General features: G+C 46.1%; 1 protein-coding gene across 1 annotated transcript in view; it reads right to left on the bottom strand.

Annotated features, from left to right (window-relative positions):
• The window catches only part of ANXA2 (annexin A2), an 81,596-nt gene that overhangs the window by 46,433 nt on the left and 18,665 nt on the right, over positions 1–16,498 (bottom strand). Inside the window, exon 3 of the mRNA XM_030188451.1 lies at positions 10,867–10,969. Within this exon, the coding sequence (XP_030044311.1) occupies positions 10,867–10,969 (103 nt within the window). The remainder of the gene's footprint in view (positions 1–10,866; positions 10,970–16,498) is intronic.

The raw sequence follows: 16,498 nt of genomic DNA, 5'->3' as shown, positions 1-16,498 counted from the left end.
CTTTAGTGACTTATTTTATGGGCAGAAAGTCTGGATTTATTTAGATGTATCTAAAGCAACACAAGTAAGGAGGAACGCTTTTCTCTCTCTGCGAAATATCTTCTTTGCACCTGAACAGTTAAAATCATTCTTGGACTTGGAAGAGTATTTCCACTGCTCCAGATAGCAGTGCTAAGGACAGAGTAATATTTAAGTAGCAGGGGTTATCATGCTGGTTTCTTTCCTCAGTTTTCTTTTTTCCTTTTAATTGCTCTCTATGCAGGTTTGGTTAGTCCAAACCCCATTGTTTTCTTTGTGGTTTAACCTAAAAGTTAAAATGATTTCTTGTCCTTTTATAGGAAATAAGTTTTATTTCCTTGATTCTTCTAAATAGTGTTTGATGCTCTGTATTTTAACAAGTGGATTTACTTGTGTTAATTGTTTGCTTAAAATGATAAATAAAAGGACCATATATTAAAAAAACAAAGGTATCTGGTTAGAAACCTAGATGTTAGGGGTTAAATCATCAAAAGCTTTCTCCATCACTATGGACCGATCCAATCTAAGTTATGTGCAAGGACAATTGTGAAACTTTTGCTCAGGAACTTCAAAGAGTTATGGGGAAATTAAAATGAACAATTCTAATAAATTAAATGTTTGACAGACTAATTAGAGGCTCATTTTCAAAGCACTTAGCCTCCCAAAGTTCCATAGAAACCTATGGAACTTAGCCTCCCAAAGTGCTTTGAAAATATGCCTCACATAACTACTACAACAACTGCCTACATGACATTGTACTGCATAGGGTTGGGACTGATGTAGTTCTCTGGAATGAAGTATATCTAGACTGTCTGCTCACCTGGCTGGACAGAGTAGCCAAGTCTTTCCTGACAGAAGCGACCAGGCCATGTCTTCACTTATTTCCCACCTCTTCCTTCCATTACTCTGAATAGAAAAATGCTGCTGAAAGTCTGAGTATGGACCAGTTGAGCAGGACTTTCTGGATTAGATCTGTTCATACGCAGAGGAGTCCCACAGAATATTGACCTAAGTCTTAATTGTCTATGTGTAGGTAGTCTGTATTATACTGTATAAGATTCATTTACAGAGGATGTGTGTGCAGATACTGTGGTGCATTGTCTTTTCTGTGTACAGATCCTGTCCGGGCTAGTGTAGCTCTTTGGCAGACTAAAGCAATAAATTCCAGTGGAGTAGGGGAGGCAGGTTACATAGCTGAACTGAATGAGCTGAATCCTCCCCCTCCCCCCATACCCCAACCCACCGCTGCTGCTTTTGCTCAGCAAAAAGTTCTCTCTCCTACACCTTCCCTCACAGCCCTGATATCACCACTCCTCTCCCCAACAGGAGGCAGAAGACACATACAATACAGCATTAGATGAGCAGCAAGACCAGAGTCAGGGTGCGATCCTCCCCCCTCAAAAAAAAAAAAGGCTCATTGCATTACCCTACTTTCTTTTGCTGCTTGTGTTTCTTTGCATAAGGTGTTCTGCTTCTTTTTTTGTGTGTAAGGAACAGAATATCCCAGATTCACCCACTACAAATTTCATAACCTTACCTTAGCTCTGCTGCACTGACCACCTTCAAAGTTATTATTGAAAAAGAAAGGCTCGATTAGAATTCAGGTCTTATATATGGGGGAAGAGGGACACAAAATCGGTTACTCTGAATAGCAAACCAGGTACAGTAGCACTTGGTCTGGTAGCAGTAAAAACACAGCACTAGATTCTGAAAGCCACACCTCAGCACATTTTACCTGGAGTGAAGGAGGACAATTTTCAAATAGCTCATTTACCCAAGTAAATGGTGTTTAGAAAGTTTCAGTTTATTAAACTTGCTATACTGCTCAACGTTTTCCAAAAAAAAACAAAAACCCAGCGGTGTACAATATTAAAATCACAAACCATAACACACCAAGAATTACAATACAATAAGAAAGAAAAAAAACACAAACCACTTATACCAAAAACACAACAGATAAAAATCAGGTAAAGGTTCGAATCCCATCAACCCCCTGGGAAAGGTGCCAAAAGCACAAAAAAAAAAAAGTGTGAGCTTTTACTAGTCACTTAAATTTTCTCAGCGATTGCTCCCCACGAACTTCCAAAGGAAGAGCATTCCATAAAGACGGCACCAGATAAAAATAGATACTTTTCCTAGTTATTACCAGAAGGGTCCGTGCCACTGGATGACAAAGGCTAGCTTTTTACAGTATGAGGCCCAATTTTCCATTTTAAAAGGATTTTTTTGGGAGGGGGAAATATTGGAGGTAGTCAACCGAGTATAATTAAACTTTTTGGTGAAGGGAGTGACAAGGGTCTGAAAGTTAACTGACAAGTCGATGAAAGATTCAAGTTTCATCTAGGGCACCTTGTACTGATGGCCTTATGCAAAATGTTCCCAGAACAGCAGCTACGGTGTTTGTACATTTCTGCCAGTAAAGTGAATTATGGAAACTGCTAGTTTTGATATCAATACTAGTATTTATATACTGCTGCTGGATATATGTACCATTTTACAGAAACAGACAATTCCTGCTTCCTGAAGCCTATAGCCCAAACAAAAATAAGGATATTATTCTGCCGTTGTATCGCTCCATGGTGCGACCGCACCTCAACTATTGTGTTCAATTCTGGTCGCCGCACCTCAAAAAAGACATAGTGGAATTGGAAAAGGTGCAGAGAAGGGCGACAAAGATGATACAGGGGATGGGACGGCTTCCCTATCAGGATAGGCTGAAGAGGCTGGGGCTCTTCAGCTTGGAGAAAAGGTGGCTGAGGAGAGAGAGGTCTATAAGATAATGAGTGGAATGGAACGGGTTGATGTGGAGCGTCTGTTTACGCTTTCCAAAAATACTAGGACAAGGGGGCATGCGATGAAGATGCAGTGTGGTAAATTTAAAACAAATCGGAGGAAATTTTTCTTCACTCAATGCGTAGTTAAACTCTGGAATTCTCTTCCGGAAAAGGTGGTTAAGGCGGTTAACATAGCGGACTTCAAAAAAGGGTTGGACGGCTTCCTAGAGGAAAATGCCATAGAATGTTATTGAATGGACAAGGGAATACAGTATTTCTAGGATGGGCGTGACAAATTGCTTGTTCTTTTGGCCGCTGTCGGTGACAGGGTGCTGGGCTCAATGGACCCTTGGTCTGTCCCAGCATGACGATGCTTATGTACTTATGTAAGACACAACACAAGGTCCAAATCAGAGTAGCATCACAGCTGCATGGCACAAGGCCTCACAGGCCCCTCTGGGAAGCAACTTGTGAGCACAGAAAGGAGGCCGCATGCAGAGTCTTTATTCAACTGATAAAGTCACTGTCATATGGTGTTGTCCATTACCCACGCTTTGTGTGGATGGCTAATGGGAAGGCAGAGGGCCTCGGTGCACAGCAGCTGGAGATAATATGGCGCTGTGCCACCTTGCCCTGTACCCCACAAGGAGGCTACTGACATCCCCATATTACGCCGTGACGCAGGAGGCTGACGGGACTAGGGCTGCAGCAGTCATAAGCAGCCCCCATGGAGCACGAACCCCCCTTTGTTTCAGGAGCGTGGGTCAGTGTGTACCAACATTTACTGAACTAAAGGTCAAAGTTTGACCTTCCCACTATTAAAGTTCACCAAACTTAGAAGAGGCTTAAATGTTACTGGTACCTGATTAATATACAGTAGAACCAGAGGGCGGGAGTGTGGATCAGTCGCTTTTCTGCCCATGAGGGCAGTGAGCTGGTGGGGGGAGGGGTGCCGCTGTCTTTGCTGTCGCGTCAGCGCTGGAGCTGTTGTAGCTGTGGATGTTAAAAAGGGAGTTGTCCCGCTCGGCAAGAGAGCGAGACGGTTCCTGCATGGCAAGAGCACGGGCTGCACTTATGGATCAAAGCTCCATACTGGCCTCTGACACCCAGGAATTCCGCAGCTCCAAGATGGGCCGTAATGTATGGTAATACATTTGGTTTTCTGATAAAAGAGTTGCTCGAGTGAGGCTCTTGCTGTGGGTTCCGCGGAGGGTACTTAGGGGAGGAGGTCAGATACCCTTGTTGCGTAGCGATTTTGGGGGGGGGGGGGGGGGGGTTCTGGACACAAATCTTAGGGCGGAGAGGGGAGGGGGGATATGAATCCTACCAGTTCTTAAATTCCCCTCTCGCTGGGAATTGATGCGAATCAGACAACGTTGAATGGCAATGCTTATGATCTGGGACCGGGAGCCAAGTTCTGCTTCCTCATGGTTCCCTTAGGTAGCAGACTGTTTCAGGCTTTTCTAGTTCCGTGGGCTGTCAGCCTCCCCACCCCCACCTGCATGCTGCAGAGGATTGTCACTTGTCATACAATGTGTCCAGTACCCATGCTTTGTGTGGTTAATGGCCAATTCCATTCTACTTGGACTGTAAACTCTCTGGGGAATAAAACTCGCCTTGAGAAGCTACTGAAAAGAGATCAGTCAAGTACAAAAGCCCTTCCTTTCCATGTACTGTAACACCTGTCGGTACAACTAATTAGAATTAAATCGCCTCATTTACGAGACAAGACAAGGTGGTTTACAAAATACATTCTTCCCATAGGGTCTGCCAGTAAATGAGTGCTCCATCTACGTATAACTTGTACACAGAAGGGAAGAGATTTGCCTCACACCTTTTCAACAGCAGCTCAAGTGGGCAGATCAGTTTTCCACGCTGTTCCAAATAATGAGGGAAAAAATATCATCAGAACAGCGAGGGGGAATTAACTTCCCTATGATCAGCTAAACGCGCATAAATTTGCATACTATTAGTACTGATCATTGGGGGACTGGACTACCAGGATGTCTGCATTTGTGTGTGGGGGGGGAGGGATCCAATGGACCCCCAGGCCCTTCCCATTGGAGGGTTAGGGCAGAAGGACAGGGGTCCCACTGGACCACCATGGTACTTGTATTTGTGGGAGGGGAGCCATACCCATTGGGGGTGGGGTCAAAGCTGCATCCTGCTGCCCGGCTGCTGTCCTACTTCCCCTCCTGCCCTAATGCCAGCTCCAAGCTGGCATAGGGTTTTAAGCGGTAGAGAGCCATTATTCAGCATGCTCTACCTTTGATCTTGGGCACCGAATGAAAGAGCGCACCAGCATATGTTATCATGTATGCTACTTGCATAATCGAACAGGGCGCCCAAGTTGTCATGAGGGCGTCCTCGCAGGACAGCCCCGTAAAGGGGCGGGGCAACCCTTATTATCGAAACAAGATGGGCATCTATCTGTCGTTTTGATAATACAGTCGGGGACGCCCAAATCATGAAATTTAGGTCGATCTTAGAGATGGTTGTCCTTAGGTTGTTTTTGAGATGGTCATCCCTGGTTTTCGGCGATAATGGAAACTGAGGACACCCATCTCTAAAACGACCAAATCCAAGGCATTTGGTTGTGGGAGGAGCCACCATTCGTAGTGCACTGGTCCCCCTCACATGCCAGGACACCAACCGAGCACCCTAGGGGGCACTGCAGTGGACGTCACAAATTGCTTCCAGCTGCATAGCTCCCTTACCTTCGGTGCTGACCCCTCCAACCCCCCCCCAAAAAAAAAAGCCTACTCCCCACAACTGTACACCACTACCATAGCCCTAAGGGGTGAAGGGGGGCACAGAGGGCTCAACATTTACCACCACAAGTGTAACAGGTGGGAGTGGATGGGCCTGGGTCCGCCTGCCTGAAGTGCACTGCACTGCACCCACTAAAAACTGCTCCAGGGACCTGCATACTGCTGTGATGGAGCTGGGTATGACATTTGAGGCTGGAATAGAGGCTGGAAAAAAATGTTTTTAAATTCTTTTTTTTTTTGGGTGGGAGGGGGTTGGTGACCACTGGGGGAGTAAAGGGAGGTCATTCCCGATTCCCTCCAGTGGTCACCTGGTCAGTTTGGGCACCTTTTCGAGGCTTGGTTGTGAAAAAAAAATATGGACCAAGTAAAGTCAGCCAATTGCTCGTCAGGGATGCCCTTCTTTTTTCCATTATTGGCCGAGGACGCTCATCTCTAAATCACGCCCCAGTCCTGCCTTCAGTACGGTGCCGACACACCCCCATGAATTTTGGTCGTCCCCACAACGGAAAGCAGTTGAGGACGCCCAAAATCGGTTGTCAATTATGCCGATTTGGGCGACCCTGGGAGAAGGAAGCCCATCTCCCGATTTGTGTCGGAAGATGGGTGTCCTTCTCTTTCGAAAATTCACCTGAAAGTCAACATGGATTTAGTGAAGGGAAATCTTGCCTCACCAATCTACTACATTTCTTTGAAGGGGTGAACAAACATGTGGATAAAGGTGAGCTGGTTGATATTGTATATCTGGATTTTCAGAAGGCGTTTGACAAAGTACCTCATGAAAGACTCCAGAGGAAATTGGAGAGTCATGGGATAGGAGGTAATGTTCTATTGTGAATTAAAAACTGGTTAAAAGATAGAAAACAGAGAGTAGGGTTAAATGGTCAGTATTCTCAATGGAGAAGGGTAGTTAGTAGGGTTCCCCAGGGGTCTGTGCTCAGACCGCTGCTTTTTAACATATTTATAAATGACCTAGAGATGGGAGTAACTAGTGAAGTAATTAAATTTGCTGATGACACAAAGTTATTCAAAGTCGTTAAATCGCGGGAGGTTTATGAAAAATTACAAGAGGACCTTACGAGACTGGATGTCTAAATGGCAGATGACGTTTAATGTGAGCAAGTGGAAAGTGATGCATGTTGGAAAGAGGAACCCAAATTATAGCTACGTCATGCAAGGTTCTATGTTAGGAGTCACCGACCAAGAAAGGGATTTAGGTGTCGTCGTTGATGATAAGATGAAACTTCTGCTCAGTGTGCTGCTGCGGCTAAGAAAGCAAATAAAATGTTAGGTATTATTAGGAAAGGAATGGAAAACAAAAAGGAGGATGTTATAATGCCTTTGTATCGCTCCATGGTGCGACCGCACCTCGAATATTGTGTTCAATTCTGGTTGCCGCATCTCAAAAAAGATATAGTGGAATTTGAAAAGGTGCAGAGAAGGGCAACGAAAATGATAAAGGGGATGGGATGACTTCCCTATGAGGAAAGGCTAAAGTGGCTAGGGCTCTTCAGCTTGGAGAAAAGGCGGCTGAGGGGAGATATGATAGAGGTCTATAAAATAACGAGTGGAGTTGAATGGGTAGATGTGAAGCGTCTGTTTACGTTTTCCAAAAATACTAGGACTAGGGGGCATGCAATGAAGCTACAATGTAGTAAATTTAAAACGAATCTGAGAAAATGTTTCTTCACTCAACGTGTAATTAAACTCTGGAATTCGTTGCCAGAGAATGTGGTAAAGGCGGTTAGCTTAGCGGAGTTTAAAAAAGGTTTGGACGGCTTCCTAAAGGAAGAGTCCATAGACCGTTATTAAATGGACTTGGGGAAAATCCACTCTTTCTGGGATAAACAGTATGTTTTGTACTTTTTTGATCTTGCCAGGCATTTGTGATCTGGATTGGCCACTGTTGGAAACAGGATGCTGGGCTTGATGGACGTTTGATCTTTCCCAGTATGGCAATACTTATGTACTAATCTGTTTGTACCTGAGGCAATAAAGGGTTAAGTGACCTGACCAAGATCAGGAGGAGCTTTAGTGGGATTTGAATTGGACTCCCCTTGTCAGGCATGGAGCAAAGAATCTGTAGGGTGCCCCCACGATCCTCCAACTCCCCCCCCCCCCCCCCCCCCCCGATTCTGTCTGCTGCTCCTGTGTACCAGGTTATCATCTTAACTTTGTTCTGCCAGTCATGGGTCCTTCTTCCTGCCATGTCCCCTCCCACCTATGTGGAAATAGGAAGCACTGCAACTAGGAGAAGGGATGTGCCCAGCAGAGCAGAGTTAATGCAATAACACGGCACACAGGAGCAGGAGACCAATTCAGCCTTCTGCCTGTGCCTACCACGGACGCTTGAAGAAAGTGTCTTTTCTATTGCTGGCGCCGGGCCCCCTTTGGAGGCCAGGCCTGGGGAAATCTTGCCCTTCCCTCTCGGTGGCCCTGTCTCTAGTTCTCAGCCCAAACCTCTAACCATTACACTACTCCTCCACTTCAGAGCTCATTTCTTCTCATGTACAGCACATTAAAAAAAAAAAAAAATTCAGGCTTGAATCACTGCAATGGCATTTTATGGAAACTGTGCTCTTGCACCGTAAAGGAAGAGCAAAACCGCTGGCCTCTTGCAGGATGCTGACTCACATCTGCCATGGCAGCAGGGTGGGGCAGCTGCAGTACTTCCATCATAGCTGACTAAGGATAGAAGTGTCCATCAGACTCACATCCATCCAACCCTATCTGCATCAGCGCTTACACAGTATTGATTTAGGTTAATCTGTAACCAGGGAAAAAGAAAACCTCTCAGTTTGTAAGCATGTGCACACCGCAACATTCTACAAGCAAAGAATAAACCTGGTAAGCAGGGAATGGAGACGTTTCTGCAAATCCAAGTAACCCTGGATTTTTATGGGCTAACAAGACAGCCTCAGTGTAACATCTGATGACAAATTGCTTTGTGTACCAGCAAGAAACATGAGGAGAAACAGTGTAGAACAGCAAGAAGGTTTTCCATTAGACCTGTTCGGAGGGGGGGGGGGGGGGGGGTGAGCACAGAAGGATATGGCCTGAGCATCCCTGTCCTGTCAATCCAATATGAGCACAGCACAGGATGAAAAGATGAAAGACAGTCAAATTCCCACTGCTCCCAACACTGTCCCTAGACTCGAGAAGCCACCTGGGCCCTGCTTCCTCCACAGCCATAGCTAAAGCCTCTACTGCTGCAAGCAAGGTCACACAGAGGAAAAACAAGCTGTTACGGACTGCACTCCAAGGCCACTACACATCCAGCCCCTCTTAAAGAGGCCTTCAGCCAGCTCTGACCACTGATGACAGTACAGGGGTAGGTCCCAGATCATTACTTCAGGCCAGATGAAGATGCTGGGCACGCTCAACACTCTTGCTTTAGACAGTAATCTCACAAAATGAACCATTACAAGCACAGCTCTGTGGCTTCTCATCTTACTATGTGCAGCTTAGAAGAAGTCATAGGATTAACACAAACCAATATGCCTACTGTTAAAAGAAGCTGGCTGATTGATTAAAAAAAAAAAAAAAAGCTAGACCAAAAACTGAATGTGTTACTGCAGCCAGCCCCACTGCACTACCTCAACAACCCCATCAGTGCCAACTTTCCACTCAAACTCCTACATAAGAAGACTATTTGCTTTGGCAGTGAGGGGAGATAAAAGTCAGGGACATAAACAACACACATTTATTATATCCTGTACCAGACAGCTCTACAAAGTAAAGCTGTTTTTCTCAGCTACATATGATGGAAGGAAATGGGAGACATTGGAAGTCATAGAGCCTGGAGCAGAACACTAGTAAGCAGAGGCTGAAGGATTAGTTTTGTGCAAAGTGAAGGCAGGGGAAAAAATGCATAGGTTCAGTGATACAAGTTATACGTTTATAAGTAAATATAACTTTTTGGGTGGGAGTGAGGGACAGCAGATGTTTAAGGGGAAACCTGTCTTGATGAATACTGTTAAATATTTTTCAATAAAAATGATTTTTGTTACATTTGTACCCTGTGCTTTCCCACTCATGGCAGGCCCAATGTGGCAATGGAGGGTTAAGTGACTTGCCCAGAGTCACAAGGAGCTGCCTGTGCCTGACGTGGGAATTGAACTCAGTTCCTCAAGACCAAAGTCCACCACCCTAACCACTAGGCCACTCAATATCCTCTATAATAAAATGCACCTCCAACGTTCTGAAGCTGAGAAAGTGAAGCCTTGAAGCATTCCTGAAACTACATGTCATCAATTGAGGAGATGGAGCCTTACAGAGCGCACGAATGCTTCAAGGCTTCACTTTCTCACACATACACACTCACTCACTGTCTCTCACATACACTCTCACACACAGACTCACACACACACTGTCTGTCTCTCTCTCTCATACACACTCCATCTCAAACATGCACACTCCGAGGAAAGGGGAGCATGGAACACGGAGGGAAGGGGGGGCAAGAACTCGGAGGGGAGGAGAGAGAGGGAGGAAGGAGAGGAGAGAGAGGGAGGTGGGGGGGCATGGAACTCGGAGGGAGGGAGGGAAGGAGGGGGTCATGGAACTCGGAGCACCACACACACACTCATTCTCTGTCTCTCACACATTCTCTCTCTCTGACACAAACACACACACTCTGTCTGTCTCTCACTCATTCTCTCTCTCACTCTCACACACACTCCATCTCTCTCTCTCTCTCAAACATACACACTCCGAGGAAAACCCTGCTAGCGCCCGTTTCATGTGTGTCAGAAACGGGCCTGTTTTACTAGTATAATATATAATATTTGATATATAAATAACCAAATACTGCCAAAAAATGGATAAATATCCCTTTAGAGGTATGAATATATTTTCAAAACAGAATGGCACAAAACGATTACATGTGTCAAAGCTCTGGCGGCCGCACTGATCTAGTATCCATAGAGCGAGAACATCAAAACATTCCATTTGTGCCAAAGGACGGAGAGTGTTTGGCAAAAGAAGCAGAATCTACCACCAACAGGTCTTCTGGTATTGATAAACCGCTTTCAAAATAGCTGTTGATTCCAAGACCTTAATGAGCACAGATGCAGTATAGAAAGGAGAGTCAGACTCAGATGGGCCCACAGGACCTTCTCTAATCCAACTACGATGAAGTTAAAACCGAATATCCTTAGCAGTACTGTACAGCAGTAGACTCACATAAGAAGGGAGCTAAGCCTCATCTGCTATACATGAAGGGCAGCCTGGCGTTTGAGTACCGGCATCTTTTGTTGCTAGAAAAAAATGCACTGCCAAGGACGCAATGGTTTACACTGGTCTCCTACCTTTGGTCTTGATGGCCGTTTCAATAGCGGCTGCATCCTTCTCTGCATCAAAGTTGGTGGATGCCCTGACAGTTCCAAGTGCGTGCTGATGGCTTGCACTTTGCTGGAAAGACAAAAGCAGGAATAAGGTCTTTGCTCCTCACATGCAGATCATATAGACAGACAAGCATCGAAAACAAGGCTTTTCTCCCTGGATAGGGACAATCTTACTGCCTGGAGAAAGTAAATATCAGGTCTTCCTGGGTTTCATTAACTAGACAGCTGCATAAAATCCCTTCGCAGAATCGCTGAACAGAGAAGAGTTTAGTTGCTGTATGACAACGTTACTTTTTCTTCCTTTAATTTAGTTACAGGCAAGATTTGCCCCTCAAGAGTCAGAAAGGAGATTTTACAGTGTTCCCAATTACAATACTTTCCCCTTAAATAAACTCACTTTTCCCCCCTTCCCCAAAGTTCCTCTTTGTCACTGCTTATAAGTTATAACACGTTTAAATTAATTTCTGGCTCATCTGCATCCAGAACCAAGTTTTGTAGGATATTTCTCATGCTTTACCTAACACCTAGAACTTTGTGCTCTTCTAGTCATAAGCAATACAAATTTCAGACACATCTTCCTTCATGCAGCAGAAGCAGGGTTTTCAAGAGGCCCCCATGGCCCCAGCTCAGAGGCTAACACCCCTCAGTTCCCTGCTGGGACAGATGCCTGTTCCAATTTCCCCCTCCTCCTTCCCATTCTGGGGGTCAAAAGGGATGGTGACCTTCCAGAAGCAGCCCCTGACTGGAGCTCCAAACCCTGTTACTACCCCAACCCCCCTAGAAGCAGTCCTCGGGATCTCCACCCCCCCCCCCCCCGATTCACCCCCAAATTACCAAACCCAGAAAGGGGCAGGAGCGATCCCCACTCTTGCTCTGGTGCTGCTATTTTGAAAAACATTTTCCTACTCCTAGCAGTCACCTCCACTCTTGAAAACAGCAGCCAAAGGCAAAACCAGACCTTAACTGCACCTCAGAACCCTTCTCTTTCCATTGGTGAAGAAGAAAAAGCTCTCTAAATTAGTACCATATTCTGGATCATCAAAAAGGGAAAAAAAAATCTCTTCTCCCTCTGCCAAACTCCATATTCAATAAGTTGAACTAGGAAAAAAAAAAAAAAGGTCAGCTGTATGCGATGATGAAATGTCCTGGTCTGAAAAGCTCTTGAGCAGGCATGTACCTTGGCACATTCACTGATTCAGTTTGAATGAACCTCCCTCTCATGCTGCTGTGATGCCATGCAAGTTCAAAGGAAAACAGATTCTGCTGTCAAAGTCTGCGTATTAGGATCTCCGCTAGGAACACTCTGGGTGGGACTGCGATTCTTCAAAGCGTTTTAAACATTTATACAAATTTATATGCTGCTTCCCCACTCTGACTGGATCATCAAAAGCATCATAAGTATTCAGTATACTAATACTGCAGAATAAATACATACATATGTTACTATCCTGCTTATTTTCGAAGGAGAAGGCCGGCCATCTTCCGACACAAATCAGGAGATGGCCGGCCATCTCCTAAAGCCGGCCAAATCAGTATAATCGAAAGCTGATTTTGGCCGGCTTCAACTGCTTTCCATCGCAGGGCCGGCCAAAGTTAAAGGGGGCGTGTCAGGAGGGTACGGAAGGCGGGATGGGGGCGTGGTTATGAGATGGCCGCCTTCGGCCGATAATGGAAAAAAAGAAGGCCGGCTCTGACGAGCACATGGCTGTCTATACTTGGTCCATTTATTTTTAGGACCAAGCCTCAAAAAAGTGCCCAACTGACCAGATGACCACCGGTGGGAATCGGGGATCACCTCCCCTTACTCCCCCTCAGTGGTCACCAACCCCCTCCCATCAAAAAAAAAATTTAACATTTTTGTGCCAGCCTCTATGCCAGCCTCAAATGTCTTACCCAGCTCCATGACAGCACTATGCAGGTCCCTAGAGCAGTTTTTAGTGGGTACTGCAGTGCACTTCAGGCAGGCGGACCCAGATTGCCAAGACCTGTCGTTTCTTTCTTTACAACATCCGTAAAATCCGCCCCTTTCTTTCCGAGCACTCTACCAAAACCCTCATCCACACCCTTGTCACCTCTCGTTTAGACTACTGCAATCTTTTTCTTGCTGGCCTCCCACTTAGTCACCTCTCCCCTCTCCAGTCGGTTCAAAACTCTGCTGCCCGTCTCGTCTTCCGCCAGGGTCGCTTTACTCATACTACCCCTCTCCTCAAGACCCTTCACTGGCTCCCTATCCGTTTTCGCATCCTGTTCAAACTTCTTCTACTAACCTATAAATGCACTCTGCTGTCCCCAGCATCTCTCCACACTCGTCCTTCCCTACACCCCTTCCCGTGCACTCCGCTCCATGGATAAATCCTTCTTATCTGTTCCCTTCTCCACTACTGCCAACTCCAGACTTCGCGCCTTCTGTCTCGCTGCACCCTACGCCTGGAATAAACTTCCTGAGCCCCTACGTCTTGCCCCATCCTTGGCCACCTTTAAATCTAGACTGAAAGACTCTTTAACATTGCTTTTGACTCGTAACCACTCGCCTCCACCTACCCTCCTCTCTTCCTTCCCGTTCACATTAATTGATTTGATTTGCTTACTTTATTTATTTTTTGTCTATTAGATTGTAAGCTCCTTGAGCAGGGACTGTCTTTCTTTTATGTTTGTGCAGCGCTGCGTACGCCTTGTAGCGCTATAGAAATGCTAAATAGTAGTAGTAGTAGTAGGCCCACCCACCCCCCCCCCCCACCTGTTACACTTGTGGTGGTAAACGGGAGCCCTCCAAAACCCACCACAAACCCACTGTACCCACATGTAGGTGCCCCCCTTTACCCTTTAAGGGCTATAGTAGTGGTGTACAGTTGTGGGGAGTGGGATTTGGAGGGCTCAGCACACAAGGTAAGGGAGGTATGCACCTGGGAGCAATTTGTGAAGTCCACTGCAGTGCCCTCTAGGGTGCCCGGTTGGTGTCCTGACATGTGAGGGGGACCACTGCACTATAAATGCTGGCTCCTCCCACGACCAAAGGCCTTGGATTTGGCCGGGTTTGAGATGGCCGCCATTAGTTTCCATTATCGGCAAAAACCAATGGTGGCCATCTCTAACGCCAGCCATCTCTAAGGCTGGCCCAGATGTTGAGATTTGGTCAGCCCCGACCGTATTATCGAAACAAAAGATGGCCGGCCATCTTGTTTCGATAATGCAGTTGGGTATGGCGCATTACGGGGTCGGCCTTAGAGATGGCCGCCCATATAGATGGCCGGCCCCGTTCGATTATGCCCCTCTATGTTACTAACATCTTGGCCAAGTCACTTAACCCTCCATTGCCTCAGGTATAAACTTAGATTGTGAGCCCTATCCGCTTCCGCATACGGTTCAAACTTCTCCTTTTGACCTACAAGTGCATCCACTCCGCAGCTCCTCAATACCTTTCCGCTCTCATCTCTCCCTACACTCCTCCCCTTGAACTCCATTCGCTGGGTAAATGTTTCCTGTCGTCCCCCTTCTCCCCCACTGCTAACTCCCGGCTCCGTTCCTTCTATCTCGCTGCTCCCTATGCCTGGAATAGACTCCCTGAGCCAGTATGTCAGGCTCAGTCTCTGGCTGTTTTTAGATTGTAAGCTCTTCTGAGCCCCTACGTCTTGCCCCTTCCTTGGCCACCTTTAAATCTAGACTGAAAGCCCACCTCTTTAACATTGCTTTTGACTCGTAACCACTTGTAACCACCTGCCTCCACCTACCCTCCTCCTTCCTGTACACAATAATTGATTTGATTTGCTTACTTTATTTTTTGTCTATTAGATTGTAAGCTCTTTGAGCAGGGACTGTCTTTCTTCTATGTTTGTGCAGCGCTGCGTATGCCTTGTAGCGATATAGAAATGCTAAATAGTAGTAGTAGTAGGACCGTCCCTATTTGTTAATTTGTACAGCGCTGCGTAACCCTAGTAGCGCTCTAGAAATGTTAAGTAGTAGTAGTCTTCAAGTCTAGGCTTAAAGCCCACCTCTTTGCTACTGCTTTCGACTCCTAACCATGACTCTCTTACTCAACACCCTCACTTATCACCCCTACCACTGCAATTTCCCCACCCCTAGCTGTTTGTTCGTCTGTCCAATTTAGATTGTAAGCTCTGTTGAGCAGGGACTGTCTTTTCATGTTAATTTGTACAGCGCTGCATAAGTCTAGTAGCGCTATAGAAATGTTTAATAGTAGTAGTAGTAGCCCTCCTGAGACAGGGAAATACCCAGTGTACCTGAATGTAACTCACCTTGAGCTACTACTGAAAAGGGTATGAGCAAAATCCAAATAATAAAAATATAGACCTGTTAAATTAGGTCACACCTAAAACGACACATGGCACAAGCTGGCATGTACTTGTAGAGTAGGTATCCTCAGGAGATATGCCATGGGCAGAGTTGTGATTTACATGCAGGAACTATTCCTGCTGAACCTGTGCTAATGTCAAGGACACAAGACGCCTGTGCTTAGGGCAAGAATGTGCCAACTTTTTGCTTATGAAGGTACTCTGTTAAAATAATGACACTTATGCTAGGAAGTCTATGTGCAGAAGAGGGCAATTTTCAGCCAGACCGGGTTTACCTAGGTAGTCTTTCAAAATAGTCCACTTCAAGATCTCACGTAGCAGAGCTCTGTATAGTTTGTCTAGAAACAGTATTGCAGAGTCCGTGTTATTTACTGCAGCACCGGGTGGAGACCTCCCATGCTTTGCTGATCAGGTCCAATGTAGCTTAACTTCAGGGATCTCTCATACTCAATTCCCCTATCCTTGTTCCTTCTCATCCCGTACTTTCCTCGCCCTTAATTGTCTTGCCTGTCTGTATTTTTAGATTGTAAGCTCTATCGAGCAGGGACTGTCTCTCTGTGTCAGATGTTCAGCGCTGCGTGTGTCAGGTAGCGCTATACAAATGTTAATAATAATAATAATAATATGAAAACACTGAGCCAAACATATTAAGTGGGTATTTTCAAACCGTTCACATTGATGCAAAGTTCTACAGAGTTTGCACCAATTTGCAAGGGAAAGTGAATGCACAATCTCATTTTGAATATTGCCCAAGTTAAAAAGTAGTTGTTCACTTGTGCCTCCTTCTGCAGCTGCTCTCAGGGTTGCCGAGACACACAGCCGTGCCCGGGGCAGGACTGGACCACCGTGCACCCCACCCCTTTCTGTCCGAGTCACTGCTGCGCTGCTCCCTTGCTCTGTCCTCTCCTGCTCCAGTGCTCCTCTGTGCTGGCAAGAGACTTGGGACCCGGATGATTGCATTAATGTAATCATCCGTGTCCTGGGCGGCATGCAAGAGCAGGAGAGGACAGACCCATAAGCAGGAAGGAAGAAGCTTGCCGGCGTCAGGGCTGGGCCCAGGGAATTTTGCCCCCCCCCCCCCCCCCCCCTCTCGGTGGCCTTGGCTGCTCTGTATGACTTCACACCATGTAAAGTTTTGAAAATACAAAATGATGCATGTGGTTACAATCTCCACCCTACCCCTGGGAATGCCTCTGCTAAAGTGGGAGGGGGTGTGTGTGTGAAGAGATGGGCACTAAGACATGTCCACTCCTACCTTTTCAAATAAACCTTTTACACCTGAACAG

The sequence above is a fragment of the Microcaecilia unicolor genome, chromosome 1 (genome assembly GCF_901765095.1).
Source record: "Microcaecilia unicolor chromosome 1, aMicUni1.1, whole genome shotgun sequence".
Taxonomy (NCBI): Eukaryota; Metazoa; Chordata; class Amphibia; order Gymnophiona; family Siphonopidae; genus Microcaecilia; species Microcaecilia unicolor.
Note: the sequence above shows the minus strand (reverse complement) of the source record. Positions and strands in the feature narration are given on the sequence as shown.